The sequence below is a fragment of the Aedes aegypti genome, chromosome 3 (assembly GCF_002204515.2).
Source record: "Aedes aegypti strain LVP_AGWG chromosome 3, AaegL5.0 Primary Assembly, whole genome shotgun sequence".
In the NCBI taxonomy this organism is placed as follows: Eukaryota; Metazoa; Arthropoda; class Insecta; order Diptera; family Culicidae; genus Aedes; species Aedes aegypti.
The window spans coordinates 3,721,698-3,748,113 of NC_035109.1; the positions used below are offsets into that span (position 1 = coordinate 3,721,698).

Genomic DNA, 26,416 nt, shown 5'->3' on the forward strand with positions numbered 1-26,416 from the left:
GTTGAGCTGCTGCCAGTTATCCTTGGTTAATCATAAATTTAGTGAAGGCTGAAGGGTAGATTTGAAGTATGCAAATTGCGTTTTGAAACTAAGTAAAGGTATGCTCCCCCGGCACACATCAACCTGCAGCATCATGAGTATTGGAGCAAAAAATCCAGTGATATATGACGGGAGGAAAATTAAAGGTGCAGTATCGGCACTGAGTTGAAGTTGTAGTTGCCATGTAGATGACTGCGGAAACTTGTGAATCGTCTAAGATTCAGCTACGATACAAATTTTATTCGACACATTTAGAGCAGTTTTCTCGCTCCAATGAAGGAAACCATCGTGTTGTTTTAAGAAGATGCATTCAACTGCCGTTCTTGTTTACTTACAGAAGCACCATAGAGTCCTGTAAGTTGAAAACACGTATATGGCAACCCCAATCCCACCTAATGGATTTGACAGCAGTCAAGATCATTTGAGTATCCGCATTGAAATCCATTTGAGTATCCAGCGGTTGTTTAGAATATGTTGGATTCGAAAAGATGGCGGCGCCGCATACTGCTGGTTGAAAACGTATTGCTTGCATTAGTGGGTTACTTAACAAATCCTGTATAAGTTAGATCCCGTCCAATTGAATTTATCGAACAGCGACTCTCATTACGTTGGTTTTTCTTTCTTAATTGTCCCAGATACTAGGCTCTTTTCACTCGTTTCATTTCCTTTTTCAAATATGAGAAAAATCAAAACAAACGATTTGACAGTTTGAGTACTGGTTGATCGCGTCGGTAGAAATTCAAGGCTACTGTGGTTGATTCATCTATATCACAGCCAATGTATGGAGGAACAGCGCCTCTAGCGTTCTATTTCTAATACTTCTATTGAAGTTATCAAGCCGGTTTTGTGGACGGGCGATCGACGACAGACCAAATCTTTATGTTGCGGCAGACCCTCCAAAAGTGTCGCGAATATCAAGTCCCTACGCACCACCATCGACCGCGAAGAGCTATGGAAGATTATGGACGAGAATGGTTTTCCCGGGAAACTGACTAGACTGATCAAAGCAACGATGGATAGTGTACAGTGCTGTGTGAAGATATCGGGTGCATTATCGGACCCATTTGAAACACGCAAAGGACTTCGACAAGGCGATGGTCTTTCTTGCCTCCTGTTCAATATTGCGCTAGAAGGTGATATGAAACGGGCGGGCTTCAACATGCGGGGCACGATCTTCAATAAATCCAGCCAGTTCATCTGCTTTGCTGACAACGTCGACATTGTCGGAAGAACTTTCCAGGTGGTTTCTGAACAGTATACCAGGCTGAAACGTGAAGCAGATCGGGTTGGGTTGAAGGTAAAAACGTCGAAGACGAAATATCTGCTGGCTGGAGGAACCGAGCGCGATAGAGCTCGCATTGGCAGATGCGTGATGATCGACGGGGATGAGTTCGAGGTGGTGGACGAATTTGTCTACCTCGGATCAATGATAACGTCGGATAACAACTGCAGCAGAGAAATTCGAAGACGTATCATTGCCGGAAGTCGTGCTTACTACGGACTCCACAAGACCTTGCGGTCTGGTAAACTTCACTTCCGTACTAAGTGTACCATGTACAAGATGCTGATAAGACCGGTAGTCCTCTACGGGCATGAGACGTAAACAATGCTCGAAGAGGACCTGCAAGCGCTAGGAGTTTTTGAACGACGTGTGCTTATGACGATCTTCGGCGGAGTATGTGAGAACGGCGTATGGAGGAGAAGAATGAACCACAAGCTTGCGCAACTCTACGGTGAACCCAGTATCCATAAGGTCGCCAAAGCTGGATGGGTACGATGGGCGGGACACGTTGTGAGAATGCCAGACAACAATCCCGCAAAAATGGTGTTCAACTCAAATCTGGCCGGTACAAGACGAAGGGGAGCGCAACGAGCTAGGTGGTTTGACCAAGTGGAGCAGGATCTTGGAAGTGTGGGGCGATCGAGAAACTGGAGGTTAGCAGCCATGGACCGAGTTAAGGGGGCAGGATCCGTCATTGATTTCGGAATTTTCAAAAACAGTTTTTTCGTTCAAAATCAAGAAAATTTACAGGAAAATATGTTCACTGTATTCTATTCTCCAACCGAAACACAGTGAACACATTTGTTCACGCACAACGCGAACGGTGTGCAACATTTCAACCCTGATCAGTTCAGTCATCGTTTTCACTATGTTGTTGATCCTGCCTATGTAATCCATTCCCCCCTATTCCCATTCATGTAAATAACCTCGAGTCGCCGCGAGTATTTCGGCTACCACCACTAACAAACACCCTTTCCTACCTGAACCACACACACACTACTTCACGCAACACAACCGACTAGCTTGAGCTCTCCATCATCACACCACCCGGACCACCGATTGCAGCATCCAGTATGTAGTACATAAGACAGTGGAAATTTCCCACCGAAGCCATTTCACTGTGCATGCAATGAATCCTTCTACCTGCAGCCTACTTAAGGAGCTTGCGTGCACAGATAGTCATTCAGTTTCGTTTCAACCACCATACTGTTAAGAAGTTACGAAATACTGTTTAGTTAAGTGACCAAACCGCCTTTCCCTCCACCAGTGGAAACCAAACAGCCTTTTCCAAGGCTAGAGTTGCAAGATCCCCCTGCAGTCGAGCTATCGGTCCTGTGCCCTGTTGCTACCGGCAACAGGTGGACGGAAGATCATCCGATCGTTCCGTTCCCGCTCATCTGAGCAAAAGTCCCAGTTGCACGCCGCAACAACATTTTCATCAAATAATTTTTTGTTTTGAACAGAAAAACTGCTTTTGAAGTTTCGATGATGACGATGATTACGATGACGGAGCGTTGATCGTTAATTGGCGTAACATTGTGGCGCAGGTCATGTCTTGAAGGACGTAGAGCCAGCAAAAGTAAAGTAAGTAAGGTACATCGATTAATTGGTTGAATTAAAAGCTATCCTCAAATATATGTCGATTTTTCAATTTTGTTTTATTAATTTGTTATCTAAATTTTTGTTCTTGAAAGTTCAAGATGTGGCTTGGTTTAATACTCATTTTTGACATAATTCTTCGTAGTGTACTTTCAAGCAAAAAGTTGAAATATTTAAGCACATTCATAGAAATTCGTACAAATACCACCTGGCAAGACTTCGTCGAGCACCAAGTGCTCCGAGGAGCACGATCTGAAAACCGCTGGTCTAAACTAATTATAGTGGAGTAAAACTAGGGTAGGTGTACCAATTATGGATGCAATATGTCAACAGTATGGATAAAAATCAAGTTTTAACCACGTTCCTAAAACGTAAGCATGACTTGTTGGTGTTAATTACTAGTTTGAAGGCTTGCGGAGCAGTTGATTTAAACAGTTTTGGTACTAAATTGACTTTAAGCTTCAAAAAATTGGTTTTAAAACGCGTTGTTTTTGTACCAATTATGGCAATAGCGTTCCTAGCATTCGACATAAAAGTGTTCCAATTGAGCTCTCGCCGAGCGGTGTCACGAACACGTGCGCAAATTTGCTGGTTGAAAATACTGCCGTTTGATTTTGCAGGGAACAGCTGATTTTTGTTTATATTTTCCACCAGCACTCTTTAAGTAGTGTTGGTGACATGTAACATGTATGTACATGAGCGCAGAAACCACTATAGAGGTCCCCATGCAAACTGCCACGAACACCAACGCACAATCAATCTTACACAAGTCGATTTCCTCAGAATGAAAATGTATCGATGTTTGTTTGACGTTATTGAGCTTTCGGTCAACAGCAGGCCAACAAAGAAGTGGTTGTTTTGCAGCAATTCTGTTTATATTTGGATTCTCACAGCAAACAAAAGCAATGTTGTGACAGTTCTCACAGCAAACAAAGAAAATTTTGTCAACATTGCACTACTACGCAGGCAACTGGATTGGTCTATAGGCAAATTTAATGCGCCACCAGCATAGAGGTCGCTAGGTAAGAAGGAAAGAAATGTCATTGAAAATGTTTGTTTACGTCCAAAATTCAATTTTTTCGACCCAAAAATTAGCTCATAATCAATTAATTATTAAACTATTTTCCATTGGCATAATCATGTTGACCCTTTATTCTTGCGAAACGCATGATTTCACAACAAATTTAGTCACAAACAAAGAATCCGGATGTTTATAACCTATGTAGCCAAATACCAATTTTCCAATTTTATCCCACAAATCGTACATGAGCACTAACCGGATCTGTACATTTTGGAAGGAAAAAAAATTTATCATGTTTTTCAATGCTCTCTGATCGTCTACAACATAACTATTTCGAGAAAAAGTGTAATATGTGTGCTCCTTCCTATGCTGCACACGGTGCGTTCTCAACCCAACCTCTTTTATGACGGTTCTCCTACTAGCCACCAGATGTCGAAGTGATCGTTCAGCTTTGAAAATATTAGCCTATACGCTTCCAATCGCAAAACGCAACATACTGTTAGCCATCTATACTTTGGTAGCGCAACTAGTCAGATGATAAGAGATTTGATTTTTCACGCATCCATCACATGCCGCTGTGGGGAAAAATGTTTTATTTTCCTGATATAAAACGGTTCACAGTGAAACAGTTAGGCGGAAAAGGTAGGAATATCCATTTTCTATGTTCTACATACGTTTCTTTTTTGTATTATTGCACTACTTTCATAAAAATGGAGATCCGGCTGGTAGGAGCACTAGTTTGAGGTTGGAAAACCAGGATATGTGAGGTTAGTTTCATTGGACCTTTCGCCTGAGCGATTTTTGCGCTTGAATAAAACACGCTTCGGGACATTCTCCGCTGCCCCTAAAAATACCATTGGGTAGATAAATGAATTCTCTACCATTGGATCTCATTCAATTTCATACATAAGTGAAGTAAGCGGTGAAAATAAATATTTTGTTCCGAATGTTTTGAAACCATGAATGAATTTGACATTGCTCTCGTCAACCATCATCATGACGACAGCAGCACACCCCACCGGACGAATTGTCGTATTGGGAGCGAATGGAAAATAATGAAAATTGTAAATTGCTTGCAATTAGGAAACTTAATCAAAAAAGTAGTGATTAGAAATCAAGTGTAAAGTGAATACCATGACCCCACAGTTATGGATCAAATAGTGTGGAGTCCAACCTATAAAATTCAATATAACGACATGGAAAACGTAAAATTGTAATCTAAAAGCACGAATCAAATCGTTTCAAATTGGAACTTCGGTTAGTAAACTGTTTTGAGTGTAATATTTACATAGGATTGCATAAAAATTAAAAATTGCGTCGGTTCCTGAAAACCATATTATGGATCAATGTTCATATTATGGATCAAATTGTGACATATTACGGATCAGTGCGCAAAATCAAGAGATTTTCAACTCAATGCATCTGTATTGCATGGTATGGCGAAATTTGACAATGTGTCATATATTACTGCAAACAATAGCAGTGTTAGAGCTAGAAACAAGGGTAAAATGCCCTTTTTATTGTGATACTGTATTGTAGTAATTGAGACATGTACTGTTTTCGCTCCACACCAAGTTTTCCACTCATTTTTGTCTGCTAAATATGAAATTTACAAACCTTGATGTTTTATTAGTTTTATGCTTAGTGCTATTGTCTGAAAATGTCGAATCCAATGCTTAAAATGGCAGAAATCTACATTCTTTGGAAGTGATCCATAACCGTAGTAAACAATCATGTCCTCGTCCATATTATGGATTACTAGTTAAAACTGCTAATATTCAGTATTTACAATCAACAATAGGCTAATATTTTCAAAGCTGAACGATCACTTCGACATCTGGTGGCTAGTAGGAGAACCGTCATAAAAGAGGTTGGGTTGAGAACGCACCGTGTGCAGCATAGGAAGGAGCACACATATTCGCTCCCAAGAAGACAATTCGTCCGGTGGGGTGTGCTGCTGTCGTCATGATGATGGTTGACGAGATCAATGTCAAACTCATTCATGGTTTCAAAACATTCGGAACAAAATATTTATTTTCACCGCTTACTTCACTTATGTATGAAATTGAATGAGATCCAATGGTAGAGAATTCATTTATCTACCCAATGGTATTTTTAGGGGCAGCGGAGAATGTCCCGAAGCGTGTTTTATTCAAGCGCAAAAATCGCGCAGGCGAAAGTTCCAATGAAACTAACCTCACATATCCTGGTTTTCCAACCTCAAACTAGTGCTCCTACCAGCCGGATCTCAATTTTTATGAAAGTAGTGCAATAATACAAAAAACAAACATATGTAGAACATAAAGAATGGATATTCCTACCTTTTCCGCCTAACTGTTTCACTGTGAACCGTCTTATATCAGGAAAATAAAACATTTTTCCCCACAGCGGCATGTGATGGATGCGTGAAAAATCAAATCTCTCATCATCTGACTAGTTGCGCTACCAAAGTATAGATGGCTAACAGTATGTTGCGTTTCGCGATTGGGAGCGTATTACACTTTTTCTCGAAATAGTTATGTTGTAGACGATCAGAGAGCATTGAAAAACATGATAAATTTTTTTTCCTTCCAAAATGTATAGATCCGGTTAGTGCTCATGTACGATTTGTGGGATAAAATTGGAAAATTGGTATTTGGCTACATAGGTTATAAACATCCGGATTCTTTGTTTGTGACTAAATTTGTTGTGAAATCATGCGTTTCGCAAGAATAAAGGGTCAACATGATTATGCCAATGGAAAATAGTTTAATAATTAATTGATTATGAGCTAATTTTTGGGTCGAAAAAATTGAATTTTGGACGTAAACAAACATTTTCAATGACATTTCTTTCCTTCTTACCTAGCGACCTCTATGCTGGTGGCGCATTAAATTTGCCTATTAAGGAAAATGTTTTCCAAAGATGAATTCATACTAAATCGAAGCGAACGAGCATTTTTTCTGCCATAATATTTGAATTTTAGCACCTGTGGGAGCTTATGAATGCTGACGGCACTTCTTACAGAAAACGACCATATAATGATACTTGTGTGGTACCAACTGAACATTTGTCAAATACACCGTTATTTAGCGGTTGAATGTTGTGCTTAACATTACAAATGGTAGAATAGTATAACATAGGAAAAATATGTTTTACGTCAACATTTATGTTTTGATCGAGTCATCCGCTGTTGAACGCCAAAGTGATCCGTCACTGTGGGTGATCCGTAACTGTGTGGGCATGGTACATAACTTTTTGTGTTTAGTTCATCTTCCGTGGTGCTTTCTTTGCTTCAGGATTTCGTTTTTACTACCACTGAAAAAGAGCCATCTATTGCCTTTTCAGTTTTGAATATCGCCCTATTATGGACTATCGAATATTTGCACGAAATGAACTCAAACGTCATCCAGAGCGAATGATAATGCAACGCTAAGATGTAATGAAGTGATTGCTCATAAAGTTTTCCAAAAGTTTTGTGTTAAATACATGTAAAATCAATTTATGGCAATGGGTTCATGGGAGCAAATTACCTTTCGAAAAGGAGTCTAAATGTAGTGAAAACGCAAATTATGATACAAAACAGCATTAATGAACTCACATTACCTTTTCAGCGCCTAATTTTAACGAAAAAAGAGGGAAAATTCAAAAATCGAGTGCCACTGAAAACCCCCCTCTTCCTTGAAATTAACATATTCCGCTTGCGAACGTTTTCGAACGTGTGATTGATAAATCTTAGCAATAGGGTAACGACTGTTTATTTTGTTCTTAAACGCTAACAGTTGGCGCCAGCGGCAAAAAGTACAGGCAACAACCTTCCGAACATTTAGTTTCTTTAACCGACCGCCGAGCGGCGACACTGATGTTTGTATTCCGCTCACTGATCGCGCTACGCTGGATTCTCAAATTTCTCAAACTTTCAACACAAGCGCATGGAAGAATGGTACTCGGAGAACTGTCAAAACGTATGGAATATAATAAAAATTGTAAATTGCTTGCAATTAGGAAAGAGAATAAAAAAAGTAGTGATTAGAAATCAAGTGTAAAGTGAATACATAACATTTTGTGTTTAGGTCATCTTCCGCGGTGCTTTCTTTGCTTCAGGATTTCGTTTTTACTACCATTGAAAAAGAGCCATCTATTGCCTTTTCAGTTTTGAATATCACCCTATTGAGTACAAAACATGAAGATCATGCCTTACCGAACCTTCCCGTCGTGGAAGTCACCCGTAAAATAGCTTCACTTCTTCTATTTCACTGATCAAAAATTGTAAACAATCTGCCTCCAGAGTATCGCCATAATTGGGTTCTCATACACTCCTTGTTCCAGTTACATTTATTCATTTGTTCTCATTAGACAACATAGGTTGAAGCAGTTTTTCCGGATAAAAACATACATTTCGTAAGTGGTGTCCTTTAGCAAACTGCTAAGAAGGTGACATATGTGTGAGGCAAAATTTTCAGATGTTCATTTTTCGAAGCTTATTGCACGAATGTTCTTATAAAGCTTTAGTTACCATCAAAAATAAATAGGTTTATCATTCCTGTGAATATAAGCCGTTATATTCTAGTGCAACAATAAGAAAAATCTCTTTTTGTTCCCACTATTGCCATAATTGGTGCTATAGCCATAATTGGTACTTCTACCCTATTATCAAACTCATTGGGTTAAACAAATCTGGGAAAATCTTGGTAGCTTTTTACTACCCAAGTAGCGACTACGACTGTTGGAGAGACCCAGATGTTCGTGAAAAACCATTAAACATTTGAAAATGAAGTGGCAATCTAACACAACTATGTTCAGTAAGAGTTCTATTCTGCTCTATCCTTCTAAGTCATCATGCTCTTGATTTAAAAATATTGGGTTCTTCATTGCGTCTGGCAAAAATATCAAAAATGCACGTTAGCGCATACATCGAGGAATTGCTGTATTATAAACGATCGGCTTAACAAACCTGGGAAAATCTCTCGCGATTACCTACAGTTTTACTCACTACCTAAACAGCGACTTCGACTGCTGTTGGAGAGACCCGGCTGATCGTCAAAAATCACCCGTTTAGTAACGATCGTGCTCTCTTCTAGTTCGTACGTTTCCAGTTTCCGTTCCAGTGCCGTTTGTCTATACGCGATACCGTGTCGATCGTGTACCTACTACCGCTGACTCGCGTTGATAACCGGTATAAGTACAAACAAACGATCATCTCTCATTGCGACGCGCTCACACAGGATAACAGCGATCCAGACGTAAATCCCCGTTTGAGTCATTGATTGGTAATACTGCTTGTCTACCCAGTGGTTTAGCCGTATAGTATTGGTGCCATCAAATTAATTGTAACGGCTGTGCGGGTAGGGTGTAGAAGATCGTCGTCGCCGTCATTTCGCGTACGATTCCGGAAGATCATAGTTTACAACCGAAATCAGCGATCATCGTTCTCTTCATGCGCATCTTCGCGTTCCTGCAACGTATGATCAAGAAGACGGCGATGGCGGCGTCTACTAGCGGTAAGGGTGCGTCGTCGTTTGTGATCATTCTGGAACTGGTTCACGACCTTGACTTCTTGTGTTCCTCCCATTCTTCGGTGTGATCGTCGCAAGATGCTTCGCATATGAAAAAGTTATGACGTAAGCGAAGTGAAGAGGTTTTAAGAAGACTACAGGAGGAGAACCGGTTACCAATGTTATCCAAGGCGTCGAGTGTTGATTCAGACCATCTGGGGATAATACCGTTCAAACTGGTTTATTTGCAGGCAATGGAATGTTTGTTTGGAGCGCGGTGATTTTTGCATTGAATGCTATTGTTGCGGGTCAAGGTCCAAGCATAGATCAGTCAACGGTGAACAACCCAGTGCAGCAGCAAATGCCTAATGCCATAAATGAAAACTTCTACAAAGGCTCGCAAAATTTCTCTCTGAACTTTTTCAAGGTACAATAACAAACAGGCAAACAGGGAAGATCGTTCTAATGATCGATCGTATTCCATTTCAGCAAGTGAGTCTAACCGTGGACAATGATCGCAATGTGACGACAACCAACATCTTCGTTTCGCCGCTGTCCGTGTGGACTCTTCTGGCTTTGCTGAGCGAAGGCGCCGAAGGAGAAACGCTCAGAGAGATTCTCGAAGTGATGAGTGTGCAGGATCAGAATCTGATCAAACATCACTTCAAAAGTTTCCAGGAAACTATCAAGTAAGTTGAAACATAATTATATTATGTTTTGGCTCAGTTTCAAACTAAGAAGAATAATGCTGGAAACGTTTGTGGATGAAATGAGGAATAACTGATAGAGTTGACAGGTTCGGGACCAGTTGAGCACATTGCTTCTTAATCAACATTTTACCCTTTTCACCAGGTATAGAATACTCTAAGACCATAAAAAGATTACACGCATGGTTCACAAAGATTCCCATGAACCCCTACACAATCTAGGCATCTCCCTTTGATTACTTTCTCTTTAATCAATGAAATAAAGACATTGTTTTTCGATCAATAGTGAAAATCTTCTCAAAAGCTTTAGTATTGCACTGTCATAACTGAAAGAGAGCGAGAGAGGAGATAATATCTCATTGTTACATAGGTCCTTCGGTAAAGTTAAATGAGAATTCTACACTCAGATTAATTTAACTTTTTCAATAGTAAAATTAAACTGATAAACAATCAATTTACTATTGAATATCGATTTTTTTTTTATACCTGTTGCTAACAATTATACTAATTTATTTGCACAAGATTTTTTTTATGAAAACGCTTTTTTCGTAAAGAAACAGTTTATTAGAGTCGTAGGGAAGATACGGTTCAGAAGGAACTTCAAGCAGTGTAAGGAAGGGCCAGATGGGAAAGGATCCCCATAACTTGCCTAGATTCTTCCACATTTTTTAGTACTACAGTTAACTCTCCCTTACTCGATATTCTGTATCTCAATATTTCCCCCAACTCGATGGAATGCGCGATCCCTTCAATCTAGCATGCTTTGGTACCTCTGTAAGTCGATACCTCTCTAACTCGATGCAAGCTGTTTCAGTTTCCCAAGTGAGTTTACCTCTCTAACTCGATATTTTCAAGAGAAGTTTCAAATGTCCAACAAATGATAATCAATTTCATGAATTTGAATATTATGATTGAATTGATAGTTAAATCATGGTTTACTGTCCATTTCTAGGTGATAAAATTTTCATTTTTTGCAGATCGGTAAAAATGTGTCACATAGGTAAATGTGGCAATTTTCTTTTTTTTTTGTCGGTAGCGATAGGGGTAGTACTGGCTCCTTCCCAGCATTTGCTTTTATAAACCTCTATTACGTTCATCACACAGACGTCACTGTGTACCCTAGCAGCAATCAGCCCTTACCGTAGTTTTGCAGTCTAGTAGTTCAGACTACTATCAAACTATGATAAGGCCTGAAATGCTACTAGAGTGGTTAAAAAGAAGAACGAAATAGTTTTATTAAAAAGTCTTCAATCTCCATTTCATTTCATCACTCACTATCGACACTATCACGTATGCCACCGAATATAACTCATCAACTTTCGTGAAACACTTCAGATATAGTATCCATTAGGTATATCACTTTTCACTATCACAACTACAAATTTTCATTAAAATTACATCACACCATTTTCATATAAATTCATTGTAATTATCATTTACCATCTGTTATCGTTACTAAGTAATTAAAAGATATTCAGTTTAGTTTTTTTTTTATTATTAGTGTTGCTGTAGAATTACTACATTACTATTCAAACTACGATCAAGAAAGTTACAGTAAAAAAAAATCACTTCGATCCATCCTTCTGCACACGCTGTCATAATAAACACTTTTATCATGCATGTGTGAAGAACTAGGCCATAGTGTTTATCTTCAGAGAAATAATTGCAAATTGTATTATGGCCATTGTTAAACTAGTAGGGTTCATATAATTATTATTTGTATATTTAACAAAACTATCACAATCACTTCCAATGCCATTTTCATATTTTCATCACGATGCATTTTTTCTGTTGAATTCAAAGCAACTCAGTAATATTTGAATTCCATATTATATACAGTTAGTTACCCTGTTGCTATGATCATTATATATAACAACTGCATAGCAACCATAGTAGTATAAATATCACCCTGTCGCCAGTACCAGAAATCAGTTTCAAATAAACCACCAGTTTGTTAGTGTTACCACGTGTTTCTCTTTATTTTCAAACATCATTATTAGCACCCTCACAATTATCAATTTTATAACGACGAGTGTAACGCAGAGTTTCACCAAACACACATTCTTATGTTGCATTATAAAACGATTGAGCACATGTTGGCTTCGAAACTTAACCACCATTACTGATTTGTACAAAGGATTGTACAGCTCGTGTAAACGAACTGAACCATCAACAACCAGCACTGGTTTATAAGTAACTAATGAGCCCTGGCGGTCCCTCCGTTCGAAGAGGACCTGATAATATGCCGAAACATATTGACAGATCCTCCGCCTGAATGCAGCCGTTTCATGATAAATCATGAACCGTTAGAGGTGTGCCAAAGTATTGGTAACGTGATATGTTTCACAGACGGGTATTATTATGGTGTACCTTCTACTTTGACACCGTCAAACCCTATGCTCTTGGCCAGGGACGTAGGTAAATGTGGTAGAATTATATTGAATTTTCGTTAAAATTACTATTTTGAATGTATTTTATAAAAACAATGAAAAGTTTAAAATTTGAAAAAAAATATGTGTTCTGTATCTCGATACCTCCCTAACTCAATGGTCCCTTCAATATCGATTAAGGGAGAGTTGACTGTATACCATTTAATTCCATCAGAGTTTGTATCTTTTGACAGATACGATACGCGTATTTCGACCTCAACTGTAAGGTCGTCTTCAGTGTCGTAATAAGGTGACGTAACTTTTTCAGTTCTGGAACTAAGCGATTTTACATTAAATTTTGTTAAGAGAGAAACATAAGGAAAAACTAATAAAACAAATATGTTTGTCATCATTCATCGAGCCAAAAAATCTAAACTGCGCTTCAAAATTACACTGACACTATCAATTTTTTTTTTCAAATTCTGTCACCCCTTGGCTTAAACTCAATGTTTTGGGTATATTTTGTTTTCCGTGTCCCTTCCGAAATGTCAGATAGGAACAACCCCTGTGGTGTTTTTGTCGACTAAGCGAACGTCAAACATGATCTTAAGTGTCAAGGTTCATTTATGGACCCAATTTTCAAATTGAAGTTTAAATATGATGTAGCCGTTATTTGAGCGGGAAAAAATGTTACTGCAGTAACATGTTTTTTCGTGTTATTAAATGAAAACAAGATTTCATTAAACATTTTAGGACCCTATTCTCCAAAAATTCTAAAGACGCGTCATTAAATTCCTTGAAAAATAAAAGCTTCGGGAATCCAGAAAATCTTTGGAAAACAGAAATTTTAGGAATTGGGTTCGAAGGAATCTGATCGAAAACATTTTGTTAGATTACTTGGAGATATTTACAGAAAAATTCTTACAGGAGTTCTTCTGAGGATTGCTGGAGGCACGAAAAAATCAAGAGAAACATTAGATAACTTGTTATTACAGCATTATTCAATTTTTGAATGCATTATGAATATTTCGATAAATTCCTCGATGAGAAAACCTAGGCAAAATTTATATCGCAATACTAAAATTTTAACTAAAATAAATTACATGTAGCTAAAATCTATTGAAGTATTCTTAAAATATCCCTAGAAATTTAAAATGCTAGGATCCACCACATTGAAATACCAAGTTCCGCACTGAAATTCTGCGATCCACATAATTCATTAAAACCCCAAGATCCGCACTTAAATCCTACAATCTCAATATTCACATGGAAATCAAAGGATCCACACTGAAATGCTACAATCCTAGAATCCACACTGCAATCAAAGGATCTACACTGAAATACCAGGATCAACACTGGAGACCCAGCGACCCACACAATCCCAGGGTACATAATGAAATCCTACGATCTGCTCTGGAATCCCAGGATCCATTCTGAAATCTGCCTGGTTCCATTCTACAATCCTGGACCAACATTTGAAAAAGGCTAAAGCGACAGCGACTGGCAAAGTCATTGTTTACCGATACAGTCAACTTTTGTTCGTTGCACTCAACCCGGTGCTAGGCAGCCATGTTTCCGTGGTCAGCATCAAACTCAAGAGCAACAACGTACAATGGCCTAATCATATTAGGGAATTTTTCCTCCAATATTAAAATGTGTTTCTAGCTAATCACTTTAACCCAAATTGACTTGCTGTACTGCAATCCAATAGTTTGCAACCGTTTGTTTGTTCGAATAACTGTTGTTATGCGGGAAAAGAAATTTTTCGAAGAAAAAGATTTCGCCATCATCGATTATTATTCCTCAAACGGTTATTTGTTTACAAACATTGAGCTGTCAGTGGGAAACATTTCCCATTAGGAACCAGAGATGTTTGCTCGTTATTTTTCAATGGGGTTGTATGGGCGGTGTCAGGAGGCTGGTTGCACTAAACCCGTGGCCCACCTAGTGAAAGACTTTCACTAATCGGGCTAATTTTTGAGCTGTCAAGAACCGATTACAATAGAAATTCAGGGCTACCAACAATCACAAATTGCGGTTTATGTCAGAAAGTGACGCTTGCCTTCGTTTTAGGTGGGCCATAGCCCACTTAACGGGAGCCCAATTAAAACGAAGTGCAATTAAACGTAGTGCAACGAACAAAATTCGACTGTATCGATGTTCCCGTTTCTAATGTTTGCCCAGAATCGTTCGAGAATCTCTTATTTGGAAACCACGCTTATTGTGACATAAGACGAGCATGGTGATGCCGACAAGAGCTACTCACAAAACAGCCCAAAATGTTAAAATAATTTATGCTTATTTATGCTTTATTACCCGGGTAGAGGAGAATTGCAAAAGAATAAAAAAACTTACCATTAAAATAGAATGTTTGAATAGCAAAATTTGTTCTTTGTTTGTTTGAAATAAGAGATAAAATAACAAAAATAATAACTAAGTTTATATGGCATAAAAACTAAATAATATCGTATTTTACCATTGTAAGAACAAAGTAATAGCAAACATATAAGCAACCGTGAATAACAAAATATGTTATTATTTAGATATTGATTACAAAATAATAACTAAATAAGCTATTCACGAGAAGATCAAAATAATGGTAATTTTAGTTCTTTGACTTTAATATCTAAATTTAGCATGATTGAAAAATAAACTTTTTGCTTTCGTGCAAAAAAACATTTGCTTTTTAAATCTTCAATGAATATCATACGAATTGTAAAATGAGATATTATGACAAAATTTGATGTTGGTTTGTTCTCATGAATTATTTAAATAAAGTTTTCAAATATCAAAATAATGACACATTTTACTGTGATGGCGATGTCTGTTTTAGATATGATTGCAAAATTTGTTCTTATTTTACCATTATTTTATTATTCACCTCTACCCGGGTAGACTGCCCTTGAGCTCTTTCATAACTTTGCTGAGATATGCTGTGATATCATCCTTCCATTTTTTTTCCAAAAAAATAACTGTATTCATAAAAGTAACAACTGGGCGTTACTGGGTCAACTAGCAACACCTCTAAAAATTATGAAAAAGTTTTGTAAATTCCGAAAATTTAAATTTCTTCGGAGCTGGACCATGAATGCTACCGAAAATTGGACTACAAAATTTTGGTAGCAATTTCCCTTGAAATTCTCTCAAAATTTTTCTCGCGCAGATATTTTTTGGTCAAAAAATTGATTCTTGCCAAAATTTCAATACAATCATAATTTGTGAAATCTTCCAGAAACAAATAATCCAATCTGCATAAACGTCACTGAAAATTTTCCACTCTCAATTATTAGTTACTGCTCGAAATATAGATCAAGGCTTTGTAGATGAAATAGTAGGTATTATAGTTTGATTTGGGCAGGTGAGTCAGGTCTGGACCCATTCCGCCTAAAATTTTTCAACTGTTCGTCATATTTATTTATGAAAAGGTTTTACATAAATTCTCGCATAATTTATGATCTCGCCCTAAAAGCCATTGGTGGCCATTTTGATTGTTCGCATGGATTTACACGTTATTTTACAAAACTATGGTGAAGAAAGGATCATCCTGTATCTGCCCATGGTGTTGATTTGGATGCTTATTCATTCATTTGTTCGGAAACAACGAGCTACACACGTGGTTATCGATGACTTTTAGAGTTTTATCCTAGATTAAGCTAGAGCGGCTGAGTACTTTTGCAACAGGAATAAAAAGCGACCAAACGGGAACCAAAAAGAGTCCATATAGGAACTATGAAAGCAAAAACAATCCCAACAGAAATCAGAAGATTGAAGTTTTCATAAAATTATGAATTTACGATTTTTATGGGGAATCTAAACACTATGTTTTTTTCAGGAATTCCTGGATTTCGTCCATGATTTTCATTTGAGATACTTTGGAGATCTCGAGTAATAATTTCCTTCAGAATTGTTAATCAATTTGTACTAAATTTCAACCAAGAATTTCTCTAAGTACATCTTAAGAAATTATTTCAAAGAATCCTAATATGATTTCTTCATAATGACAATCATACATTATTTTAGATATTTGAAATTGATATTATTTTTCATGGATGTCTCCTAGGAGTCGTCAAGAATATTTTTAAGACATTATTGGAGAAAAAAACAATCGGAAAGTATCGCTAAAACAAGTCTCTTAGTAATTTCTGAGGAAACTTCTGATAAACTCTTGAGAAGATCTCTGGGGCCTTCCTTAGCTGAGTGGTTAGAGTCCGCGGCTACAAAGCAAAGCCATGCTGAAGGTGTCTGGGTTCGATTCCCGGACGGTCCAGGATCTTTTCGTAAAGGAAATTTCCTTGACTTCCCTGGGCATATAGTATAATCGTATCTGCCACACGATATACGAATGCGAAAATGGCAACTTTGGCAATGAAAGCTCTCAGTTAATAACTGTGGAAGTGCTCATAAGAACACTAAGCTGAGAAGCCGGCTCTGTTCCAGTGAGGACGTTAATGCCTAGAAGAAGAAGATCTCTGAAAAATTAGTTGTGGATGTTTTTCTTGATGGATTGCTAAGATTTTTATTAAGAAATTAAAAATTATAACTTTTTTGTCCATGATTTCTCCATCTTGACCCACTGTGCAAAAGACTTCGTTTTTTGTCTACTTCAACATATAAAAAAATTAAAAAAATCAAAAATACGATTTTTGAGAAAATTGATTTTTAAGCTTTATTTTCGATATATAAAACATTACAACATTTTTTTTACAGTGTATATTTTTTTCCAGATAGTCCCAACAATAACCTAAAACTTTGCGGAAGACACCAAACTGATCGGACAAACCGTTTCTAAATTATATTATAATGACCGAAAATTGAAAATTATATCATAATTTTGTACAATCATCTCCCCCTTACTCGATATTCTGTATCTCGATATTTCCCCTAACTCGATGGAATGCGCGGTCCCTTCAATCTAGCATGCTTTGATACCTCTGTAACTCGATACCTCTCTAACTCGATGTTCCCTAACTCGATGATATCTGTTTCAAATTCCCAAGTGAGTTTACCTCTCTAACTCGATATTTTCATGAAAAGTTCCAAATGTCCTCCAAACGGTAATAAATTTCATGAATTTTATTATTATGATTAAATTGATAGTAAAATTAAGGTTTACAGCCAATTTCTGGGTGCTAAAATTTTTAATTTTTGCAGATTGGTAAAAAAGTGGTACATAGGTAAATGAGGTAAAATTGTTTTGTTATTCAAGTAAAAATAACTATTCAGAATGTATTTTGTCAAAATAATAAAAAAATGAAATTATGAAAAATAGTGTTCTGTATCTCGATACCTCCCTAACTCGATGGTCCCTTCAATATCGAGTAAGGGAGAGTTAACTGTACAGTGATACCTCCATGAGTCGATGTTCCATGACTCGATATCGACTCATGGAACCATACTAAAAACAAAATTTCATGGTTACTATGATGGTCCCTAGAAGCAGCTTTCCAAAGGATTGCTGTTCCATGGCTCGATATTTCCATGAGTCGATGGTTCCTTCAATATCGACTCATGGAGGTTTCACTGTATTAAAATCACTGTATCTTTAAAACGGTAAAAGTTAGCCTGATTTTTCCGTATAGCTTTTTTGTTGTAAATTTTGCGTACTTTCATAAAATCGAGTTGAAAAATATTAAAAAAGTTTATTATGACCATTTTCAAAAATTCACCTTTTTTTCAAAAAATCATAACTTTTTTGTCCATGATTTCTCCATTTTGACCCACTGTGCAAAAGACTCAATTTTTTGTCTACTTTAAAATATAAAAAAATAAAAAAATCAAGAAAACGATTTTTGTGAAAATGGATTTTTAAGCTTTATTTTCGAAATAAAAAAAATACAATTTTTTTTTACAGTGTATATTTTTTCCAGATAGTTCCAACAATAACCTAAAACTTTGCGGAAGACACCAAACCGATCAGACAAATAGTTTCTGAGTTTTAATTTTTTGAAAATTGTTAAGGCATTTTTTCTTAGGCCCTTCTCAAAAGTAACGCTAGGGTAAAAATGGCGAACCGATGATGCAAATAGGCATTTTTGGGCATAAAGAAAGCATATGCCAAATTTCAGCCAAATCAAAAAATACAAAAGTAAACCGACATTCGAATTCAAATGGAACCGCTCAACTGCGTACTGCGATCAAAGAAAAATGCTTTTCTTGAGCATTCCTTGCAAGAAATTTGCCACGCATCGAGATAGGCGATTACTTTTCTGTTGAAGTGCATATTTCGCTTTAAGCTAAGTATGCTGTTTCGCTCAAGAAAAGTAAAGAAATTCCTTGACTGAAAGGGTCAAGAAATTTCCTACAGAGAGCCCCCTTTGAAATGACATTTCTTCTCAACTGCGTACTGCGATCAGACAAAAGTGATTTTCTTGACCATTTCTTGGGAGAAATTTTCCACGCATCGAGATAGGCGATTCCTTTTCTTGTCAGTAGCAAACCGGCCTTTACTCAAAAATTAATCGAGATTGTTTGGAAGAACTGGAGGGGTTATTCGTAGACGAAATGTTGGAGAAATTTGGAGTCCAATACATTTCTAGAGGAGCCTAATAATGAATCACTTGTTGAATTCATTGAGGTATTCTATAACATTCCCCAGAAAATCATTCCCCCGAAAACCGTTCCCCAGAATTCCGTTCTCCAGAATGAACCATTCCCCAGAAAGCTATATGTACATTCATTTTTTTTTTCATTTGCGTGTGTCACTGATGTGACAGGCTAAGGTCTGATGTGTCAACAAAACAATAGTTAGTCATGCTGTTTACATTGAAAACGATTTATGAAAAAATGGGTCATTAATCTTTCAAAACCAAAGTTGCTCGTGAAAGCTTAAAATGTGCTGATTCGTACAGGCCGACTGCGATACAATTCGAATCGATCTATATCACATCAACCTCATGCTGTCTACTCCATCACCATAATTGCCACGTGATCACTTATTCTGCAGTGATTATGATCTAGAGTGCGATGTCGCATCACCGCTGTTGGTTGTCAAATCAAAGTGATATTGATAGCTCACAAGTCATATTGATAGTTTTAGAGCATCAGCCATCAGCTGATATAATCTATATTAAGCAGCTCTACTCAAAACAGTAGTTCACAATTGAGAAATCACTATTATGTATTGTAGAGTAATCTGTACTTTACTACCTATACTTATAATCAGAATTTCAAATATTCTGGAATAAAAATCATCAACAGAGCTCTTCGAACAACTTGTTCGAAGTTGGCTAAGATAGCTTTCAAAATCTTTAGTTCTTAGTTTCCTAGATCAACTCATTGCCTGGTTCCGTCAAATTATGGTATATTACAACTGCAGCATGAGAAAATAATTGAAAAATTTAAATTTTGACGAAAATGAGCGTTTGTATCAGATATGAGCTGAGATATGAGGGTATGGACCAGGTATTTCCTGAATTTTTCTTCAGGTTGTTTTCGGAAGCATTATACTACATAAGTAGTTCTGTTTTCAAAAAATATACCAATAAGAAGCCGTCCATAAATGACTTAGCATTTTTTCACTGATTTTTTACACCCCAAACAAACCCAAACAAAAAAAAATAAAAAAAAAAACTTTTAGTCAATTTTTTACCGACACGATTCAAAATGCTACGTCTACTAGTTGGGACCCCTCCCTCCCCCTCGTCACACATCGTCACACATTCGTGAAGTCCCCCCTCCCCCCTAAAATGCTACGTCATTTATGGACGACCCCTAATTAAAACTTTCAATTTTCCAGAAATTTTTGAAAATGTGCTGAATTTGGGTCCAAGCGTTATTTCAGATTTTTTTTTCAAAAGATTTCTTATAAATATGCTCAGTTTGTTTTTTTTTTCTAAGAATATACTCAGGAAATTCTCCAAAAATTCTGAAGACGCTTTATTAAATTCTTCGAAAAAGAACTTCTGGAATCCAGAAAATCTTTGAAAAGCAAACATTTTAGTAATTATGTTTGAACGGAATTTGATATGATATGATATGATAAAGTCATGCAGTGGTTAAACTTTGGAAATCAAATCCAATAGGCGAAGAAATTACAAAACTTCGGTTCGAATAAAGATCAATTGGGCGAATTAGGGGCATATGAGACGAGGCGCAAAAAATCCAATAAGTAACGCGACTTTCATACGAATCCTCGAAAACATGCCACCGATCGATGGAACTGAAACATCCGCCGAACAATATAGTTAAGAGGTCGAGGCGACAAATTTTTGCTTGTCTAGTGTTAGTAGTGACCAACGCTACAACATCTAGCCCAGGACGTTAGGTAACGATTTGTCGCTTCGATTGCGTTGTTTATATGGCCCTCTGTTAGTTTTCAACTTCTATTCATTTCTCTCGTCGCTCGCTTGCGATTCTATCCATCATATTCTTTCATTACTTTCCTTGCTTCCTTCCACTTTGAGAAGTATTGCATTCACCGATAAAAGCCAATAAAAAGCTCATTATGATAATATAACTTATTATTAGCATTCAATTCCTGAATGCATTAAGAATATTTCGATGAATACCTCGATAAGAAAACCTAGGCAAAATATCGCAATACTAAAATATTAACTAAAATAAATTACCTGTAGCGTATCGTCGTGAAGAATTAAATGAAGTATTCTAAGAAAAAAGAGAATACATTTGAAAAAAAAACATTCTATGTGATTACTGAAAAAAAAATCTATTGAAGTATTACTAAAATATTCCTAGGAATTTAAAATGCTTTTATTGAAATGATTGAAGACTGAAAAAAATCTTCAAATTTTTTTAGAGAAACCTGTAGTTGTAATTAGTAAAATTCTTACAGGAATCTTTGACATTTTGAAAAATGTTCAGAGTATTACCTGTGAAAATTCCTGATGATTCTTTTCAAATCAGAATTCACTGCAAGGAGAAGGGAAATAGTGACTTTAAAGACCGTTTTGGTTAAAAAAGAGACCTACTATAAAAAATAGAAACTTTTCAGATATTAGTATTAAAATATACACCAAGTCTCTGGAAGTAAAACATCTAGTTAAGTAAATAGGGTCATACAGACTTATCTTTTCTATTATCGTTCCAGTGTCAAGGCCAACGGAGTGGAGATATCTTCCGCACAGTTCATGTTCACGGACAAGAACCATCCAGTGAGGCACGACTTCGAGCACATCGTTGATACCTACTATGGGGAGAATCTGTTCGAAGCTTTGGATTTCAGTTCCTCGAACGAATCGCTACGCGATAGCTACAACTACATCAACAAAGTCGTTTCCGATGCAACCAAAGGACAGATCAAGCGGGCAATCCATCCAACAAATCTTGACCAGGCTCGACTGCTGTTGCTTTCGGTATTGTTCTTCCAGGGAGAATGGACGGTAAGGCATCCTTGATCAACCCTGATCACCTCAACTATCTACATTTCAGTGAACTATCTACCTTTCAGTTCCCGTTCAATCGATCGCACACCAACGAAAGCACTCCTTTCTACGACGAAAACGAACGAATCGTGGCTTCCGTCCCGATGATGTTCCAGAAGGCCATTTTGCCGTTTGCTGCCTTCCGTGAGTTGGAAGCCCAAATCGTAGAACTTCCCTATGGAAGCGATCGTTTTATGAGTATGTTGGTGATTCTTCCGCGGAAAGGTGTGCCCCTTCATGAGGTTGTCCAGAGATTGGCCAACTTTAACATGGAAATGATCTACAAAGAACTCAGACAGGTGGCAGAGGAGTACGAGGACGACGAGGTGGAAGTGTTTCTACCTCGGTTCCAAATTTCCTCTGATTACGTCCTGAAGTCGGTGCTGTTCAATGTGAGATCCTTGTCTTACCATCCCTAATAAGCTTGATTTGACATCACTTCCATTTTATTCGCAGATGGGAATGCGGGAAGCATTCCACACTGGCCTTGCGCAGTTCAACAAGATCGCCAGCGATATCGTCGTGAATGATATTTTCCAGAAGAACAAGATCGTCGTCAACGAGGAGGGAACGACCGCGTCTTCGGTGTCCGGTGCCGTTTTCGTGAACAAAGCCACCCCGCCGAGGTTCATCGCGAATCGGCCGTTTGCGTTCCTGATCGTCGACAAGCGCAACGATCTGATCCTTTTCATGGGTCAGGTGAAGGATCCGAGGACGCTTTGAGGGAGTTGATATTGATTGTATAATAAAGTTGCCACGATCTTAGCATTTTTCATCAAATGACAAATTAAATCGTACGTTCTTTTTATTTTTGACATAGGATAAAACAAGTGTGTCCCAAATATGCAACAATTGAAACAATGAAGTGTTTGTAGAGCTACTTTAGAGCTACAGAAGTGTCGAAAACGGTGTATACGGTAAACTATGCAAAACGATATCTCAGCTGATAACTGATTTAAGAAGACCGATTGAAATAGTATGCAACCATGGCTGAGAACCGTCCACAAAATTTGCCCATCTCCCACTTGTTCCATGTAAACTAGTTATCTCTGTGTAAATTCTTGAATGAATCACTGGAGAAATTCGTGAATTTATTCCCTCTGAGAGAGACTCTGCAGGAATCAATTCGGGATAACTGGAATTCATGATCGAATAACAAATCTTCTTGCACTTGAAATTAGAAAATTCTTGAAGTCCATAAGTTTTTTATATGTCTGAATCTTTGCTTCTCGGGGCTATGATAAACGTAAAGAATTGTATAACATTTCCCCCACGGCCACAAATAGGTACAAAGAAAGTTATAACCACATATCAGGTTAGACATTATCTCGTAGATTGGCTACACCTCGCCCGCATAATTCAATACCCGAGCAAAGTTTGAGATCAAATTGAAAACTGAATTTGATTTTGTGATAGCTAATTGAAAACTCGTTTTGATGACGTTTTTTTCTGCTGATATCAAAACGAGTAATCAATATGTTGCTATGTTGAAACAATGAAACAAAAATTTGATAACACAGTCTGATGATGGTTTGCTCTTAAAATACACGAATGAAAACGAGATTATTACCATTAAATTCTGCAGTAGGTTTGTTCTCCATCTAAAAGACCGATAACTAAACTTAGATAACATATGCAGTAATTGATTTGTTTTAAAATGGTTCTGGTGATAGCAGATCGGATTTCATTGTTTTTTCTAATGAATACACTATACTAGATCGTTGATTGAACTTAAAATTTTATTTTATTCAGTTGAACACGTTTCACAACTAAAATCCAATGGATTGTTTCTATCAGAGAAACTGTGCTAAAAGGTTAACTACAGTTAACTCTCGCTTACTCGATATTGAAGGGACCATCGAGTTAGGGAGGTATCGAGATACAGAACAGATATTTTTCAAATTTTAAACATTTAATTATTTTGACAAAACACGTTTGAAATAGTAATATAAATGTGAAATATAATACAATTTTACTACATTTACCTATGTGAAACTTTTTTAACGGTCGGCAAAAATTGAAAATTTTATCACCCAGGAATAGGCAGTAAACCTCAATTTTACTATCAATTTAGGCATAATATTCAAATTCTTGAATTTATTCAACATTTGGAGGTCATTTGGAACTTTTCATGAAAATATCGAGTTAGAGAGGTAAATTCACTTGGGAAACTGGAACAGATAGCATCGAGTTAGGGAACATCGAGTTAGAGAGGTATTGACTTACAGAGGTATCAAAGCAAGCTAAATTGAAGGGACCGCGCATTCCATCGAGTTAGGGGAAATATCGAGATACAGAATATCGAGTAAGGGAGAGATGACTGTAGTATGCAACATTTTCAAATGTTCTGTTCAAGAACGCTGATAAAATAAAGTTGGTTTCGTACCTTGCAGCATTAGCTAAGAACATTGTTTAAAACAAATTCAATTTAAACCAAAAAAAAAAAGATTATAAAAATGTCCTGGAATTACGAAAATGAATTCACGGTTAATTGTAACGGTTGCAGTTACTGATGACTTTCTGCATCAACCTATTGCATTTAGAAGCAATTTTCCGGGCCAGCAAACTCATATTTAACATTCAAAAATTTAATTTGCGATTAACAAAACAAACTAAAGTCAGTATGGAACCTCTGGATCGAACCAATGTTATCTTTAATTTTAGCCTGTTATTCGAGGGCCTGATCCTGCACTATTTTGCGGTGAAATAGTCGAGGAACCCGACCCAATTTTGGAGAAGACAGCTGAGTCTTCATCTAGCGAATCGGATTTCAACGGATTCGATGAAATTGAGTTAACTTACGATGAAAAAATAGAATTTTCTAATCGATTCTTTTCTACTGCGAGTCAAAGCCAATCAATTTCAATGGAGAACGCATGTATTTTACCAACTAACCAAGACGTGGTCAGTTATACAGATCAAACTATGCATGCCGTTTTTGAGAACAGTCAAGAAACCCTTGATGAAACATTATCAGATGATAATAGAGAATCAAGCTCAAACGTGGAATCTGATTTATCGGAAGAAAGTTGTTGTGAGGTATGCCCTATAATTGAGAATGAGTTTTTATACGTAATCTCATGCTCGTACAACAATTATGCAAACAATGCTTTCTATACCTTTCAGGATACATTTGACTACTACAACAAACCGCTGAAATTCAATACTGACATTCTAGTAAGCGATGTACTGAATATGATACTAAATTTCTACTTAAAATATCAGTTAACTCAGGAGGCTGTAGTACAATTACTTAAAATGGTTAATCTGATAGTTGGTGTTAAGAATTGTCCTGAAAGCTTTGAGACAGTGGAAAGGTTGTGAATGGAAATCAAATTCGTTATCCTGCCATAACTGTACAACGAAAGGACCATCATAAGACTAAACGTATAATGTTGGAGGTTCACGAAACAAAAAAAATCCAAAACTGGGAATAAAGAATTTGTCGGTATTTCTTGCTGTTCCTGATTTCGACATAGTATTAGGTAATTATAGTAGATTGGTTGTATTACAAATTATTAAAATGAAAAAAATAATTTCAGGCTTCCCTCCAGATTACATGCACAACGTCCTTTTGGGAGTGGTAAAAATGATGTGGGAACTTTTTACTGCTTCCTCAAATCACGACAAGCCGTTTTACGTAGGATTACAACTCAAAGAAATTGAGGAACGGTTGACCAATATTCGCCCTCCAAGTGGATTTTCACATTACCCTGGCTGGACATGAAAAAAAACAAAGCCGCGGGGGAAATATGATGTTCCACTATTTTTTCCCTTGTTTTTTTGAAATACTCCCAACAAAATTTCTTAATCATTTCATGCTACTATCTTCTTCTATCTTTGAGTTATTGGACACACATCTCACTGAAGAACAAATCAATGCTTGTGAACTATCGCTCACAAAATTTGTAAAAAAAATTGGTGAATTGTATGGCGAAGAGAGCATGGTGTTCTCAACATACATTTGTTAACACATTTACCGGAGAGTACCAGAAACTTTGGGGCATTATGGAATTCTTCCTTATTTCCTTACGAAAACGCTAATGGAGTAATTCTTAAATATCGTACTGGTAATAATCACCCGGTTGTACTAATCTGCACAAAATAAATGAACGGAATATGTCATTATGAAACAATTTTGAATCCAGAAATCAAGCAATGGTATTCCAAAATTTGGAGCATAAAAAGGTTTGCCGACGTACACTGATTGATTTCAGAGTCAAAAAAGCTTGCATGGCCTTCGGTCAATGCCGGCGAACCTTTGGTAAAACTTGGGGCCTCAAACCCAAATATATCAAATGGATTTACACAACAGTTGTTCGACCAATATTAGCATATGGATGTCTTGTGTGGTGGCAAAAGGGCGAAGTGAGAACAATCCAATCAAAATTGGGCCATCTCCAAAGGATGTGCTTGATGGCGATGTCTGGTGCGTTCTCTACAACTCCCACAGCAGCGCTCGAGGCCCTTTTCGACGTTGCGCCACTACACATATATCTTAAACAAGAAGCACTTTCTTGCTCTTACCGTTTATGGGTACTGGAT

General features: G+C 37.2%; 1 protein-coding gene across 2 annotated transcripts; it reads left to right on the plus strand.

Annotated features, from left to right (window-relative positions):
• Positions 1–8,966: 8,966 nt before the first annotated feature.
• Positions 8,967–22,663, plus strand: LOC5575375 (serine protease inhibitor 77Ba). 2 transcript variants are annotated; one of them, XM_021850492.1, is made up of 6 exons: positions 8,967–9,427; positions 9,667–9,842; positions 9,905–10,104; positions 21,538–21,829; positions 21,898–22,263; positions 22,328–22,663. In XM_021850492.1, exons 1-6 carry the CDS (start codon positions 9,358–9,360, stop codon positions 22,592–22,594), a joined length of 1,371 nt encoding a protein of 456 aa, XP_021706184.1. In that variant the 5' UTR covers positions 8,967–9,357; the 3' UTR covers positions 22,595–22,663. The 2 variants fall into 2 exon arrangements, with proteins under 2 accessions (XP_021706184.1, XP_001661905.3); XM_001661855.3 differs by having other exon boundaries at positions 8,968–9,421; positions 22,328–22,654.
• The last annotated feature ends 3,753 nt before the right edge of the window (positions 22,664–26,416 follow it).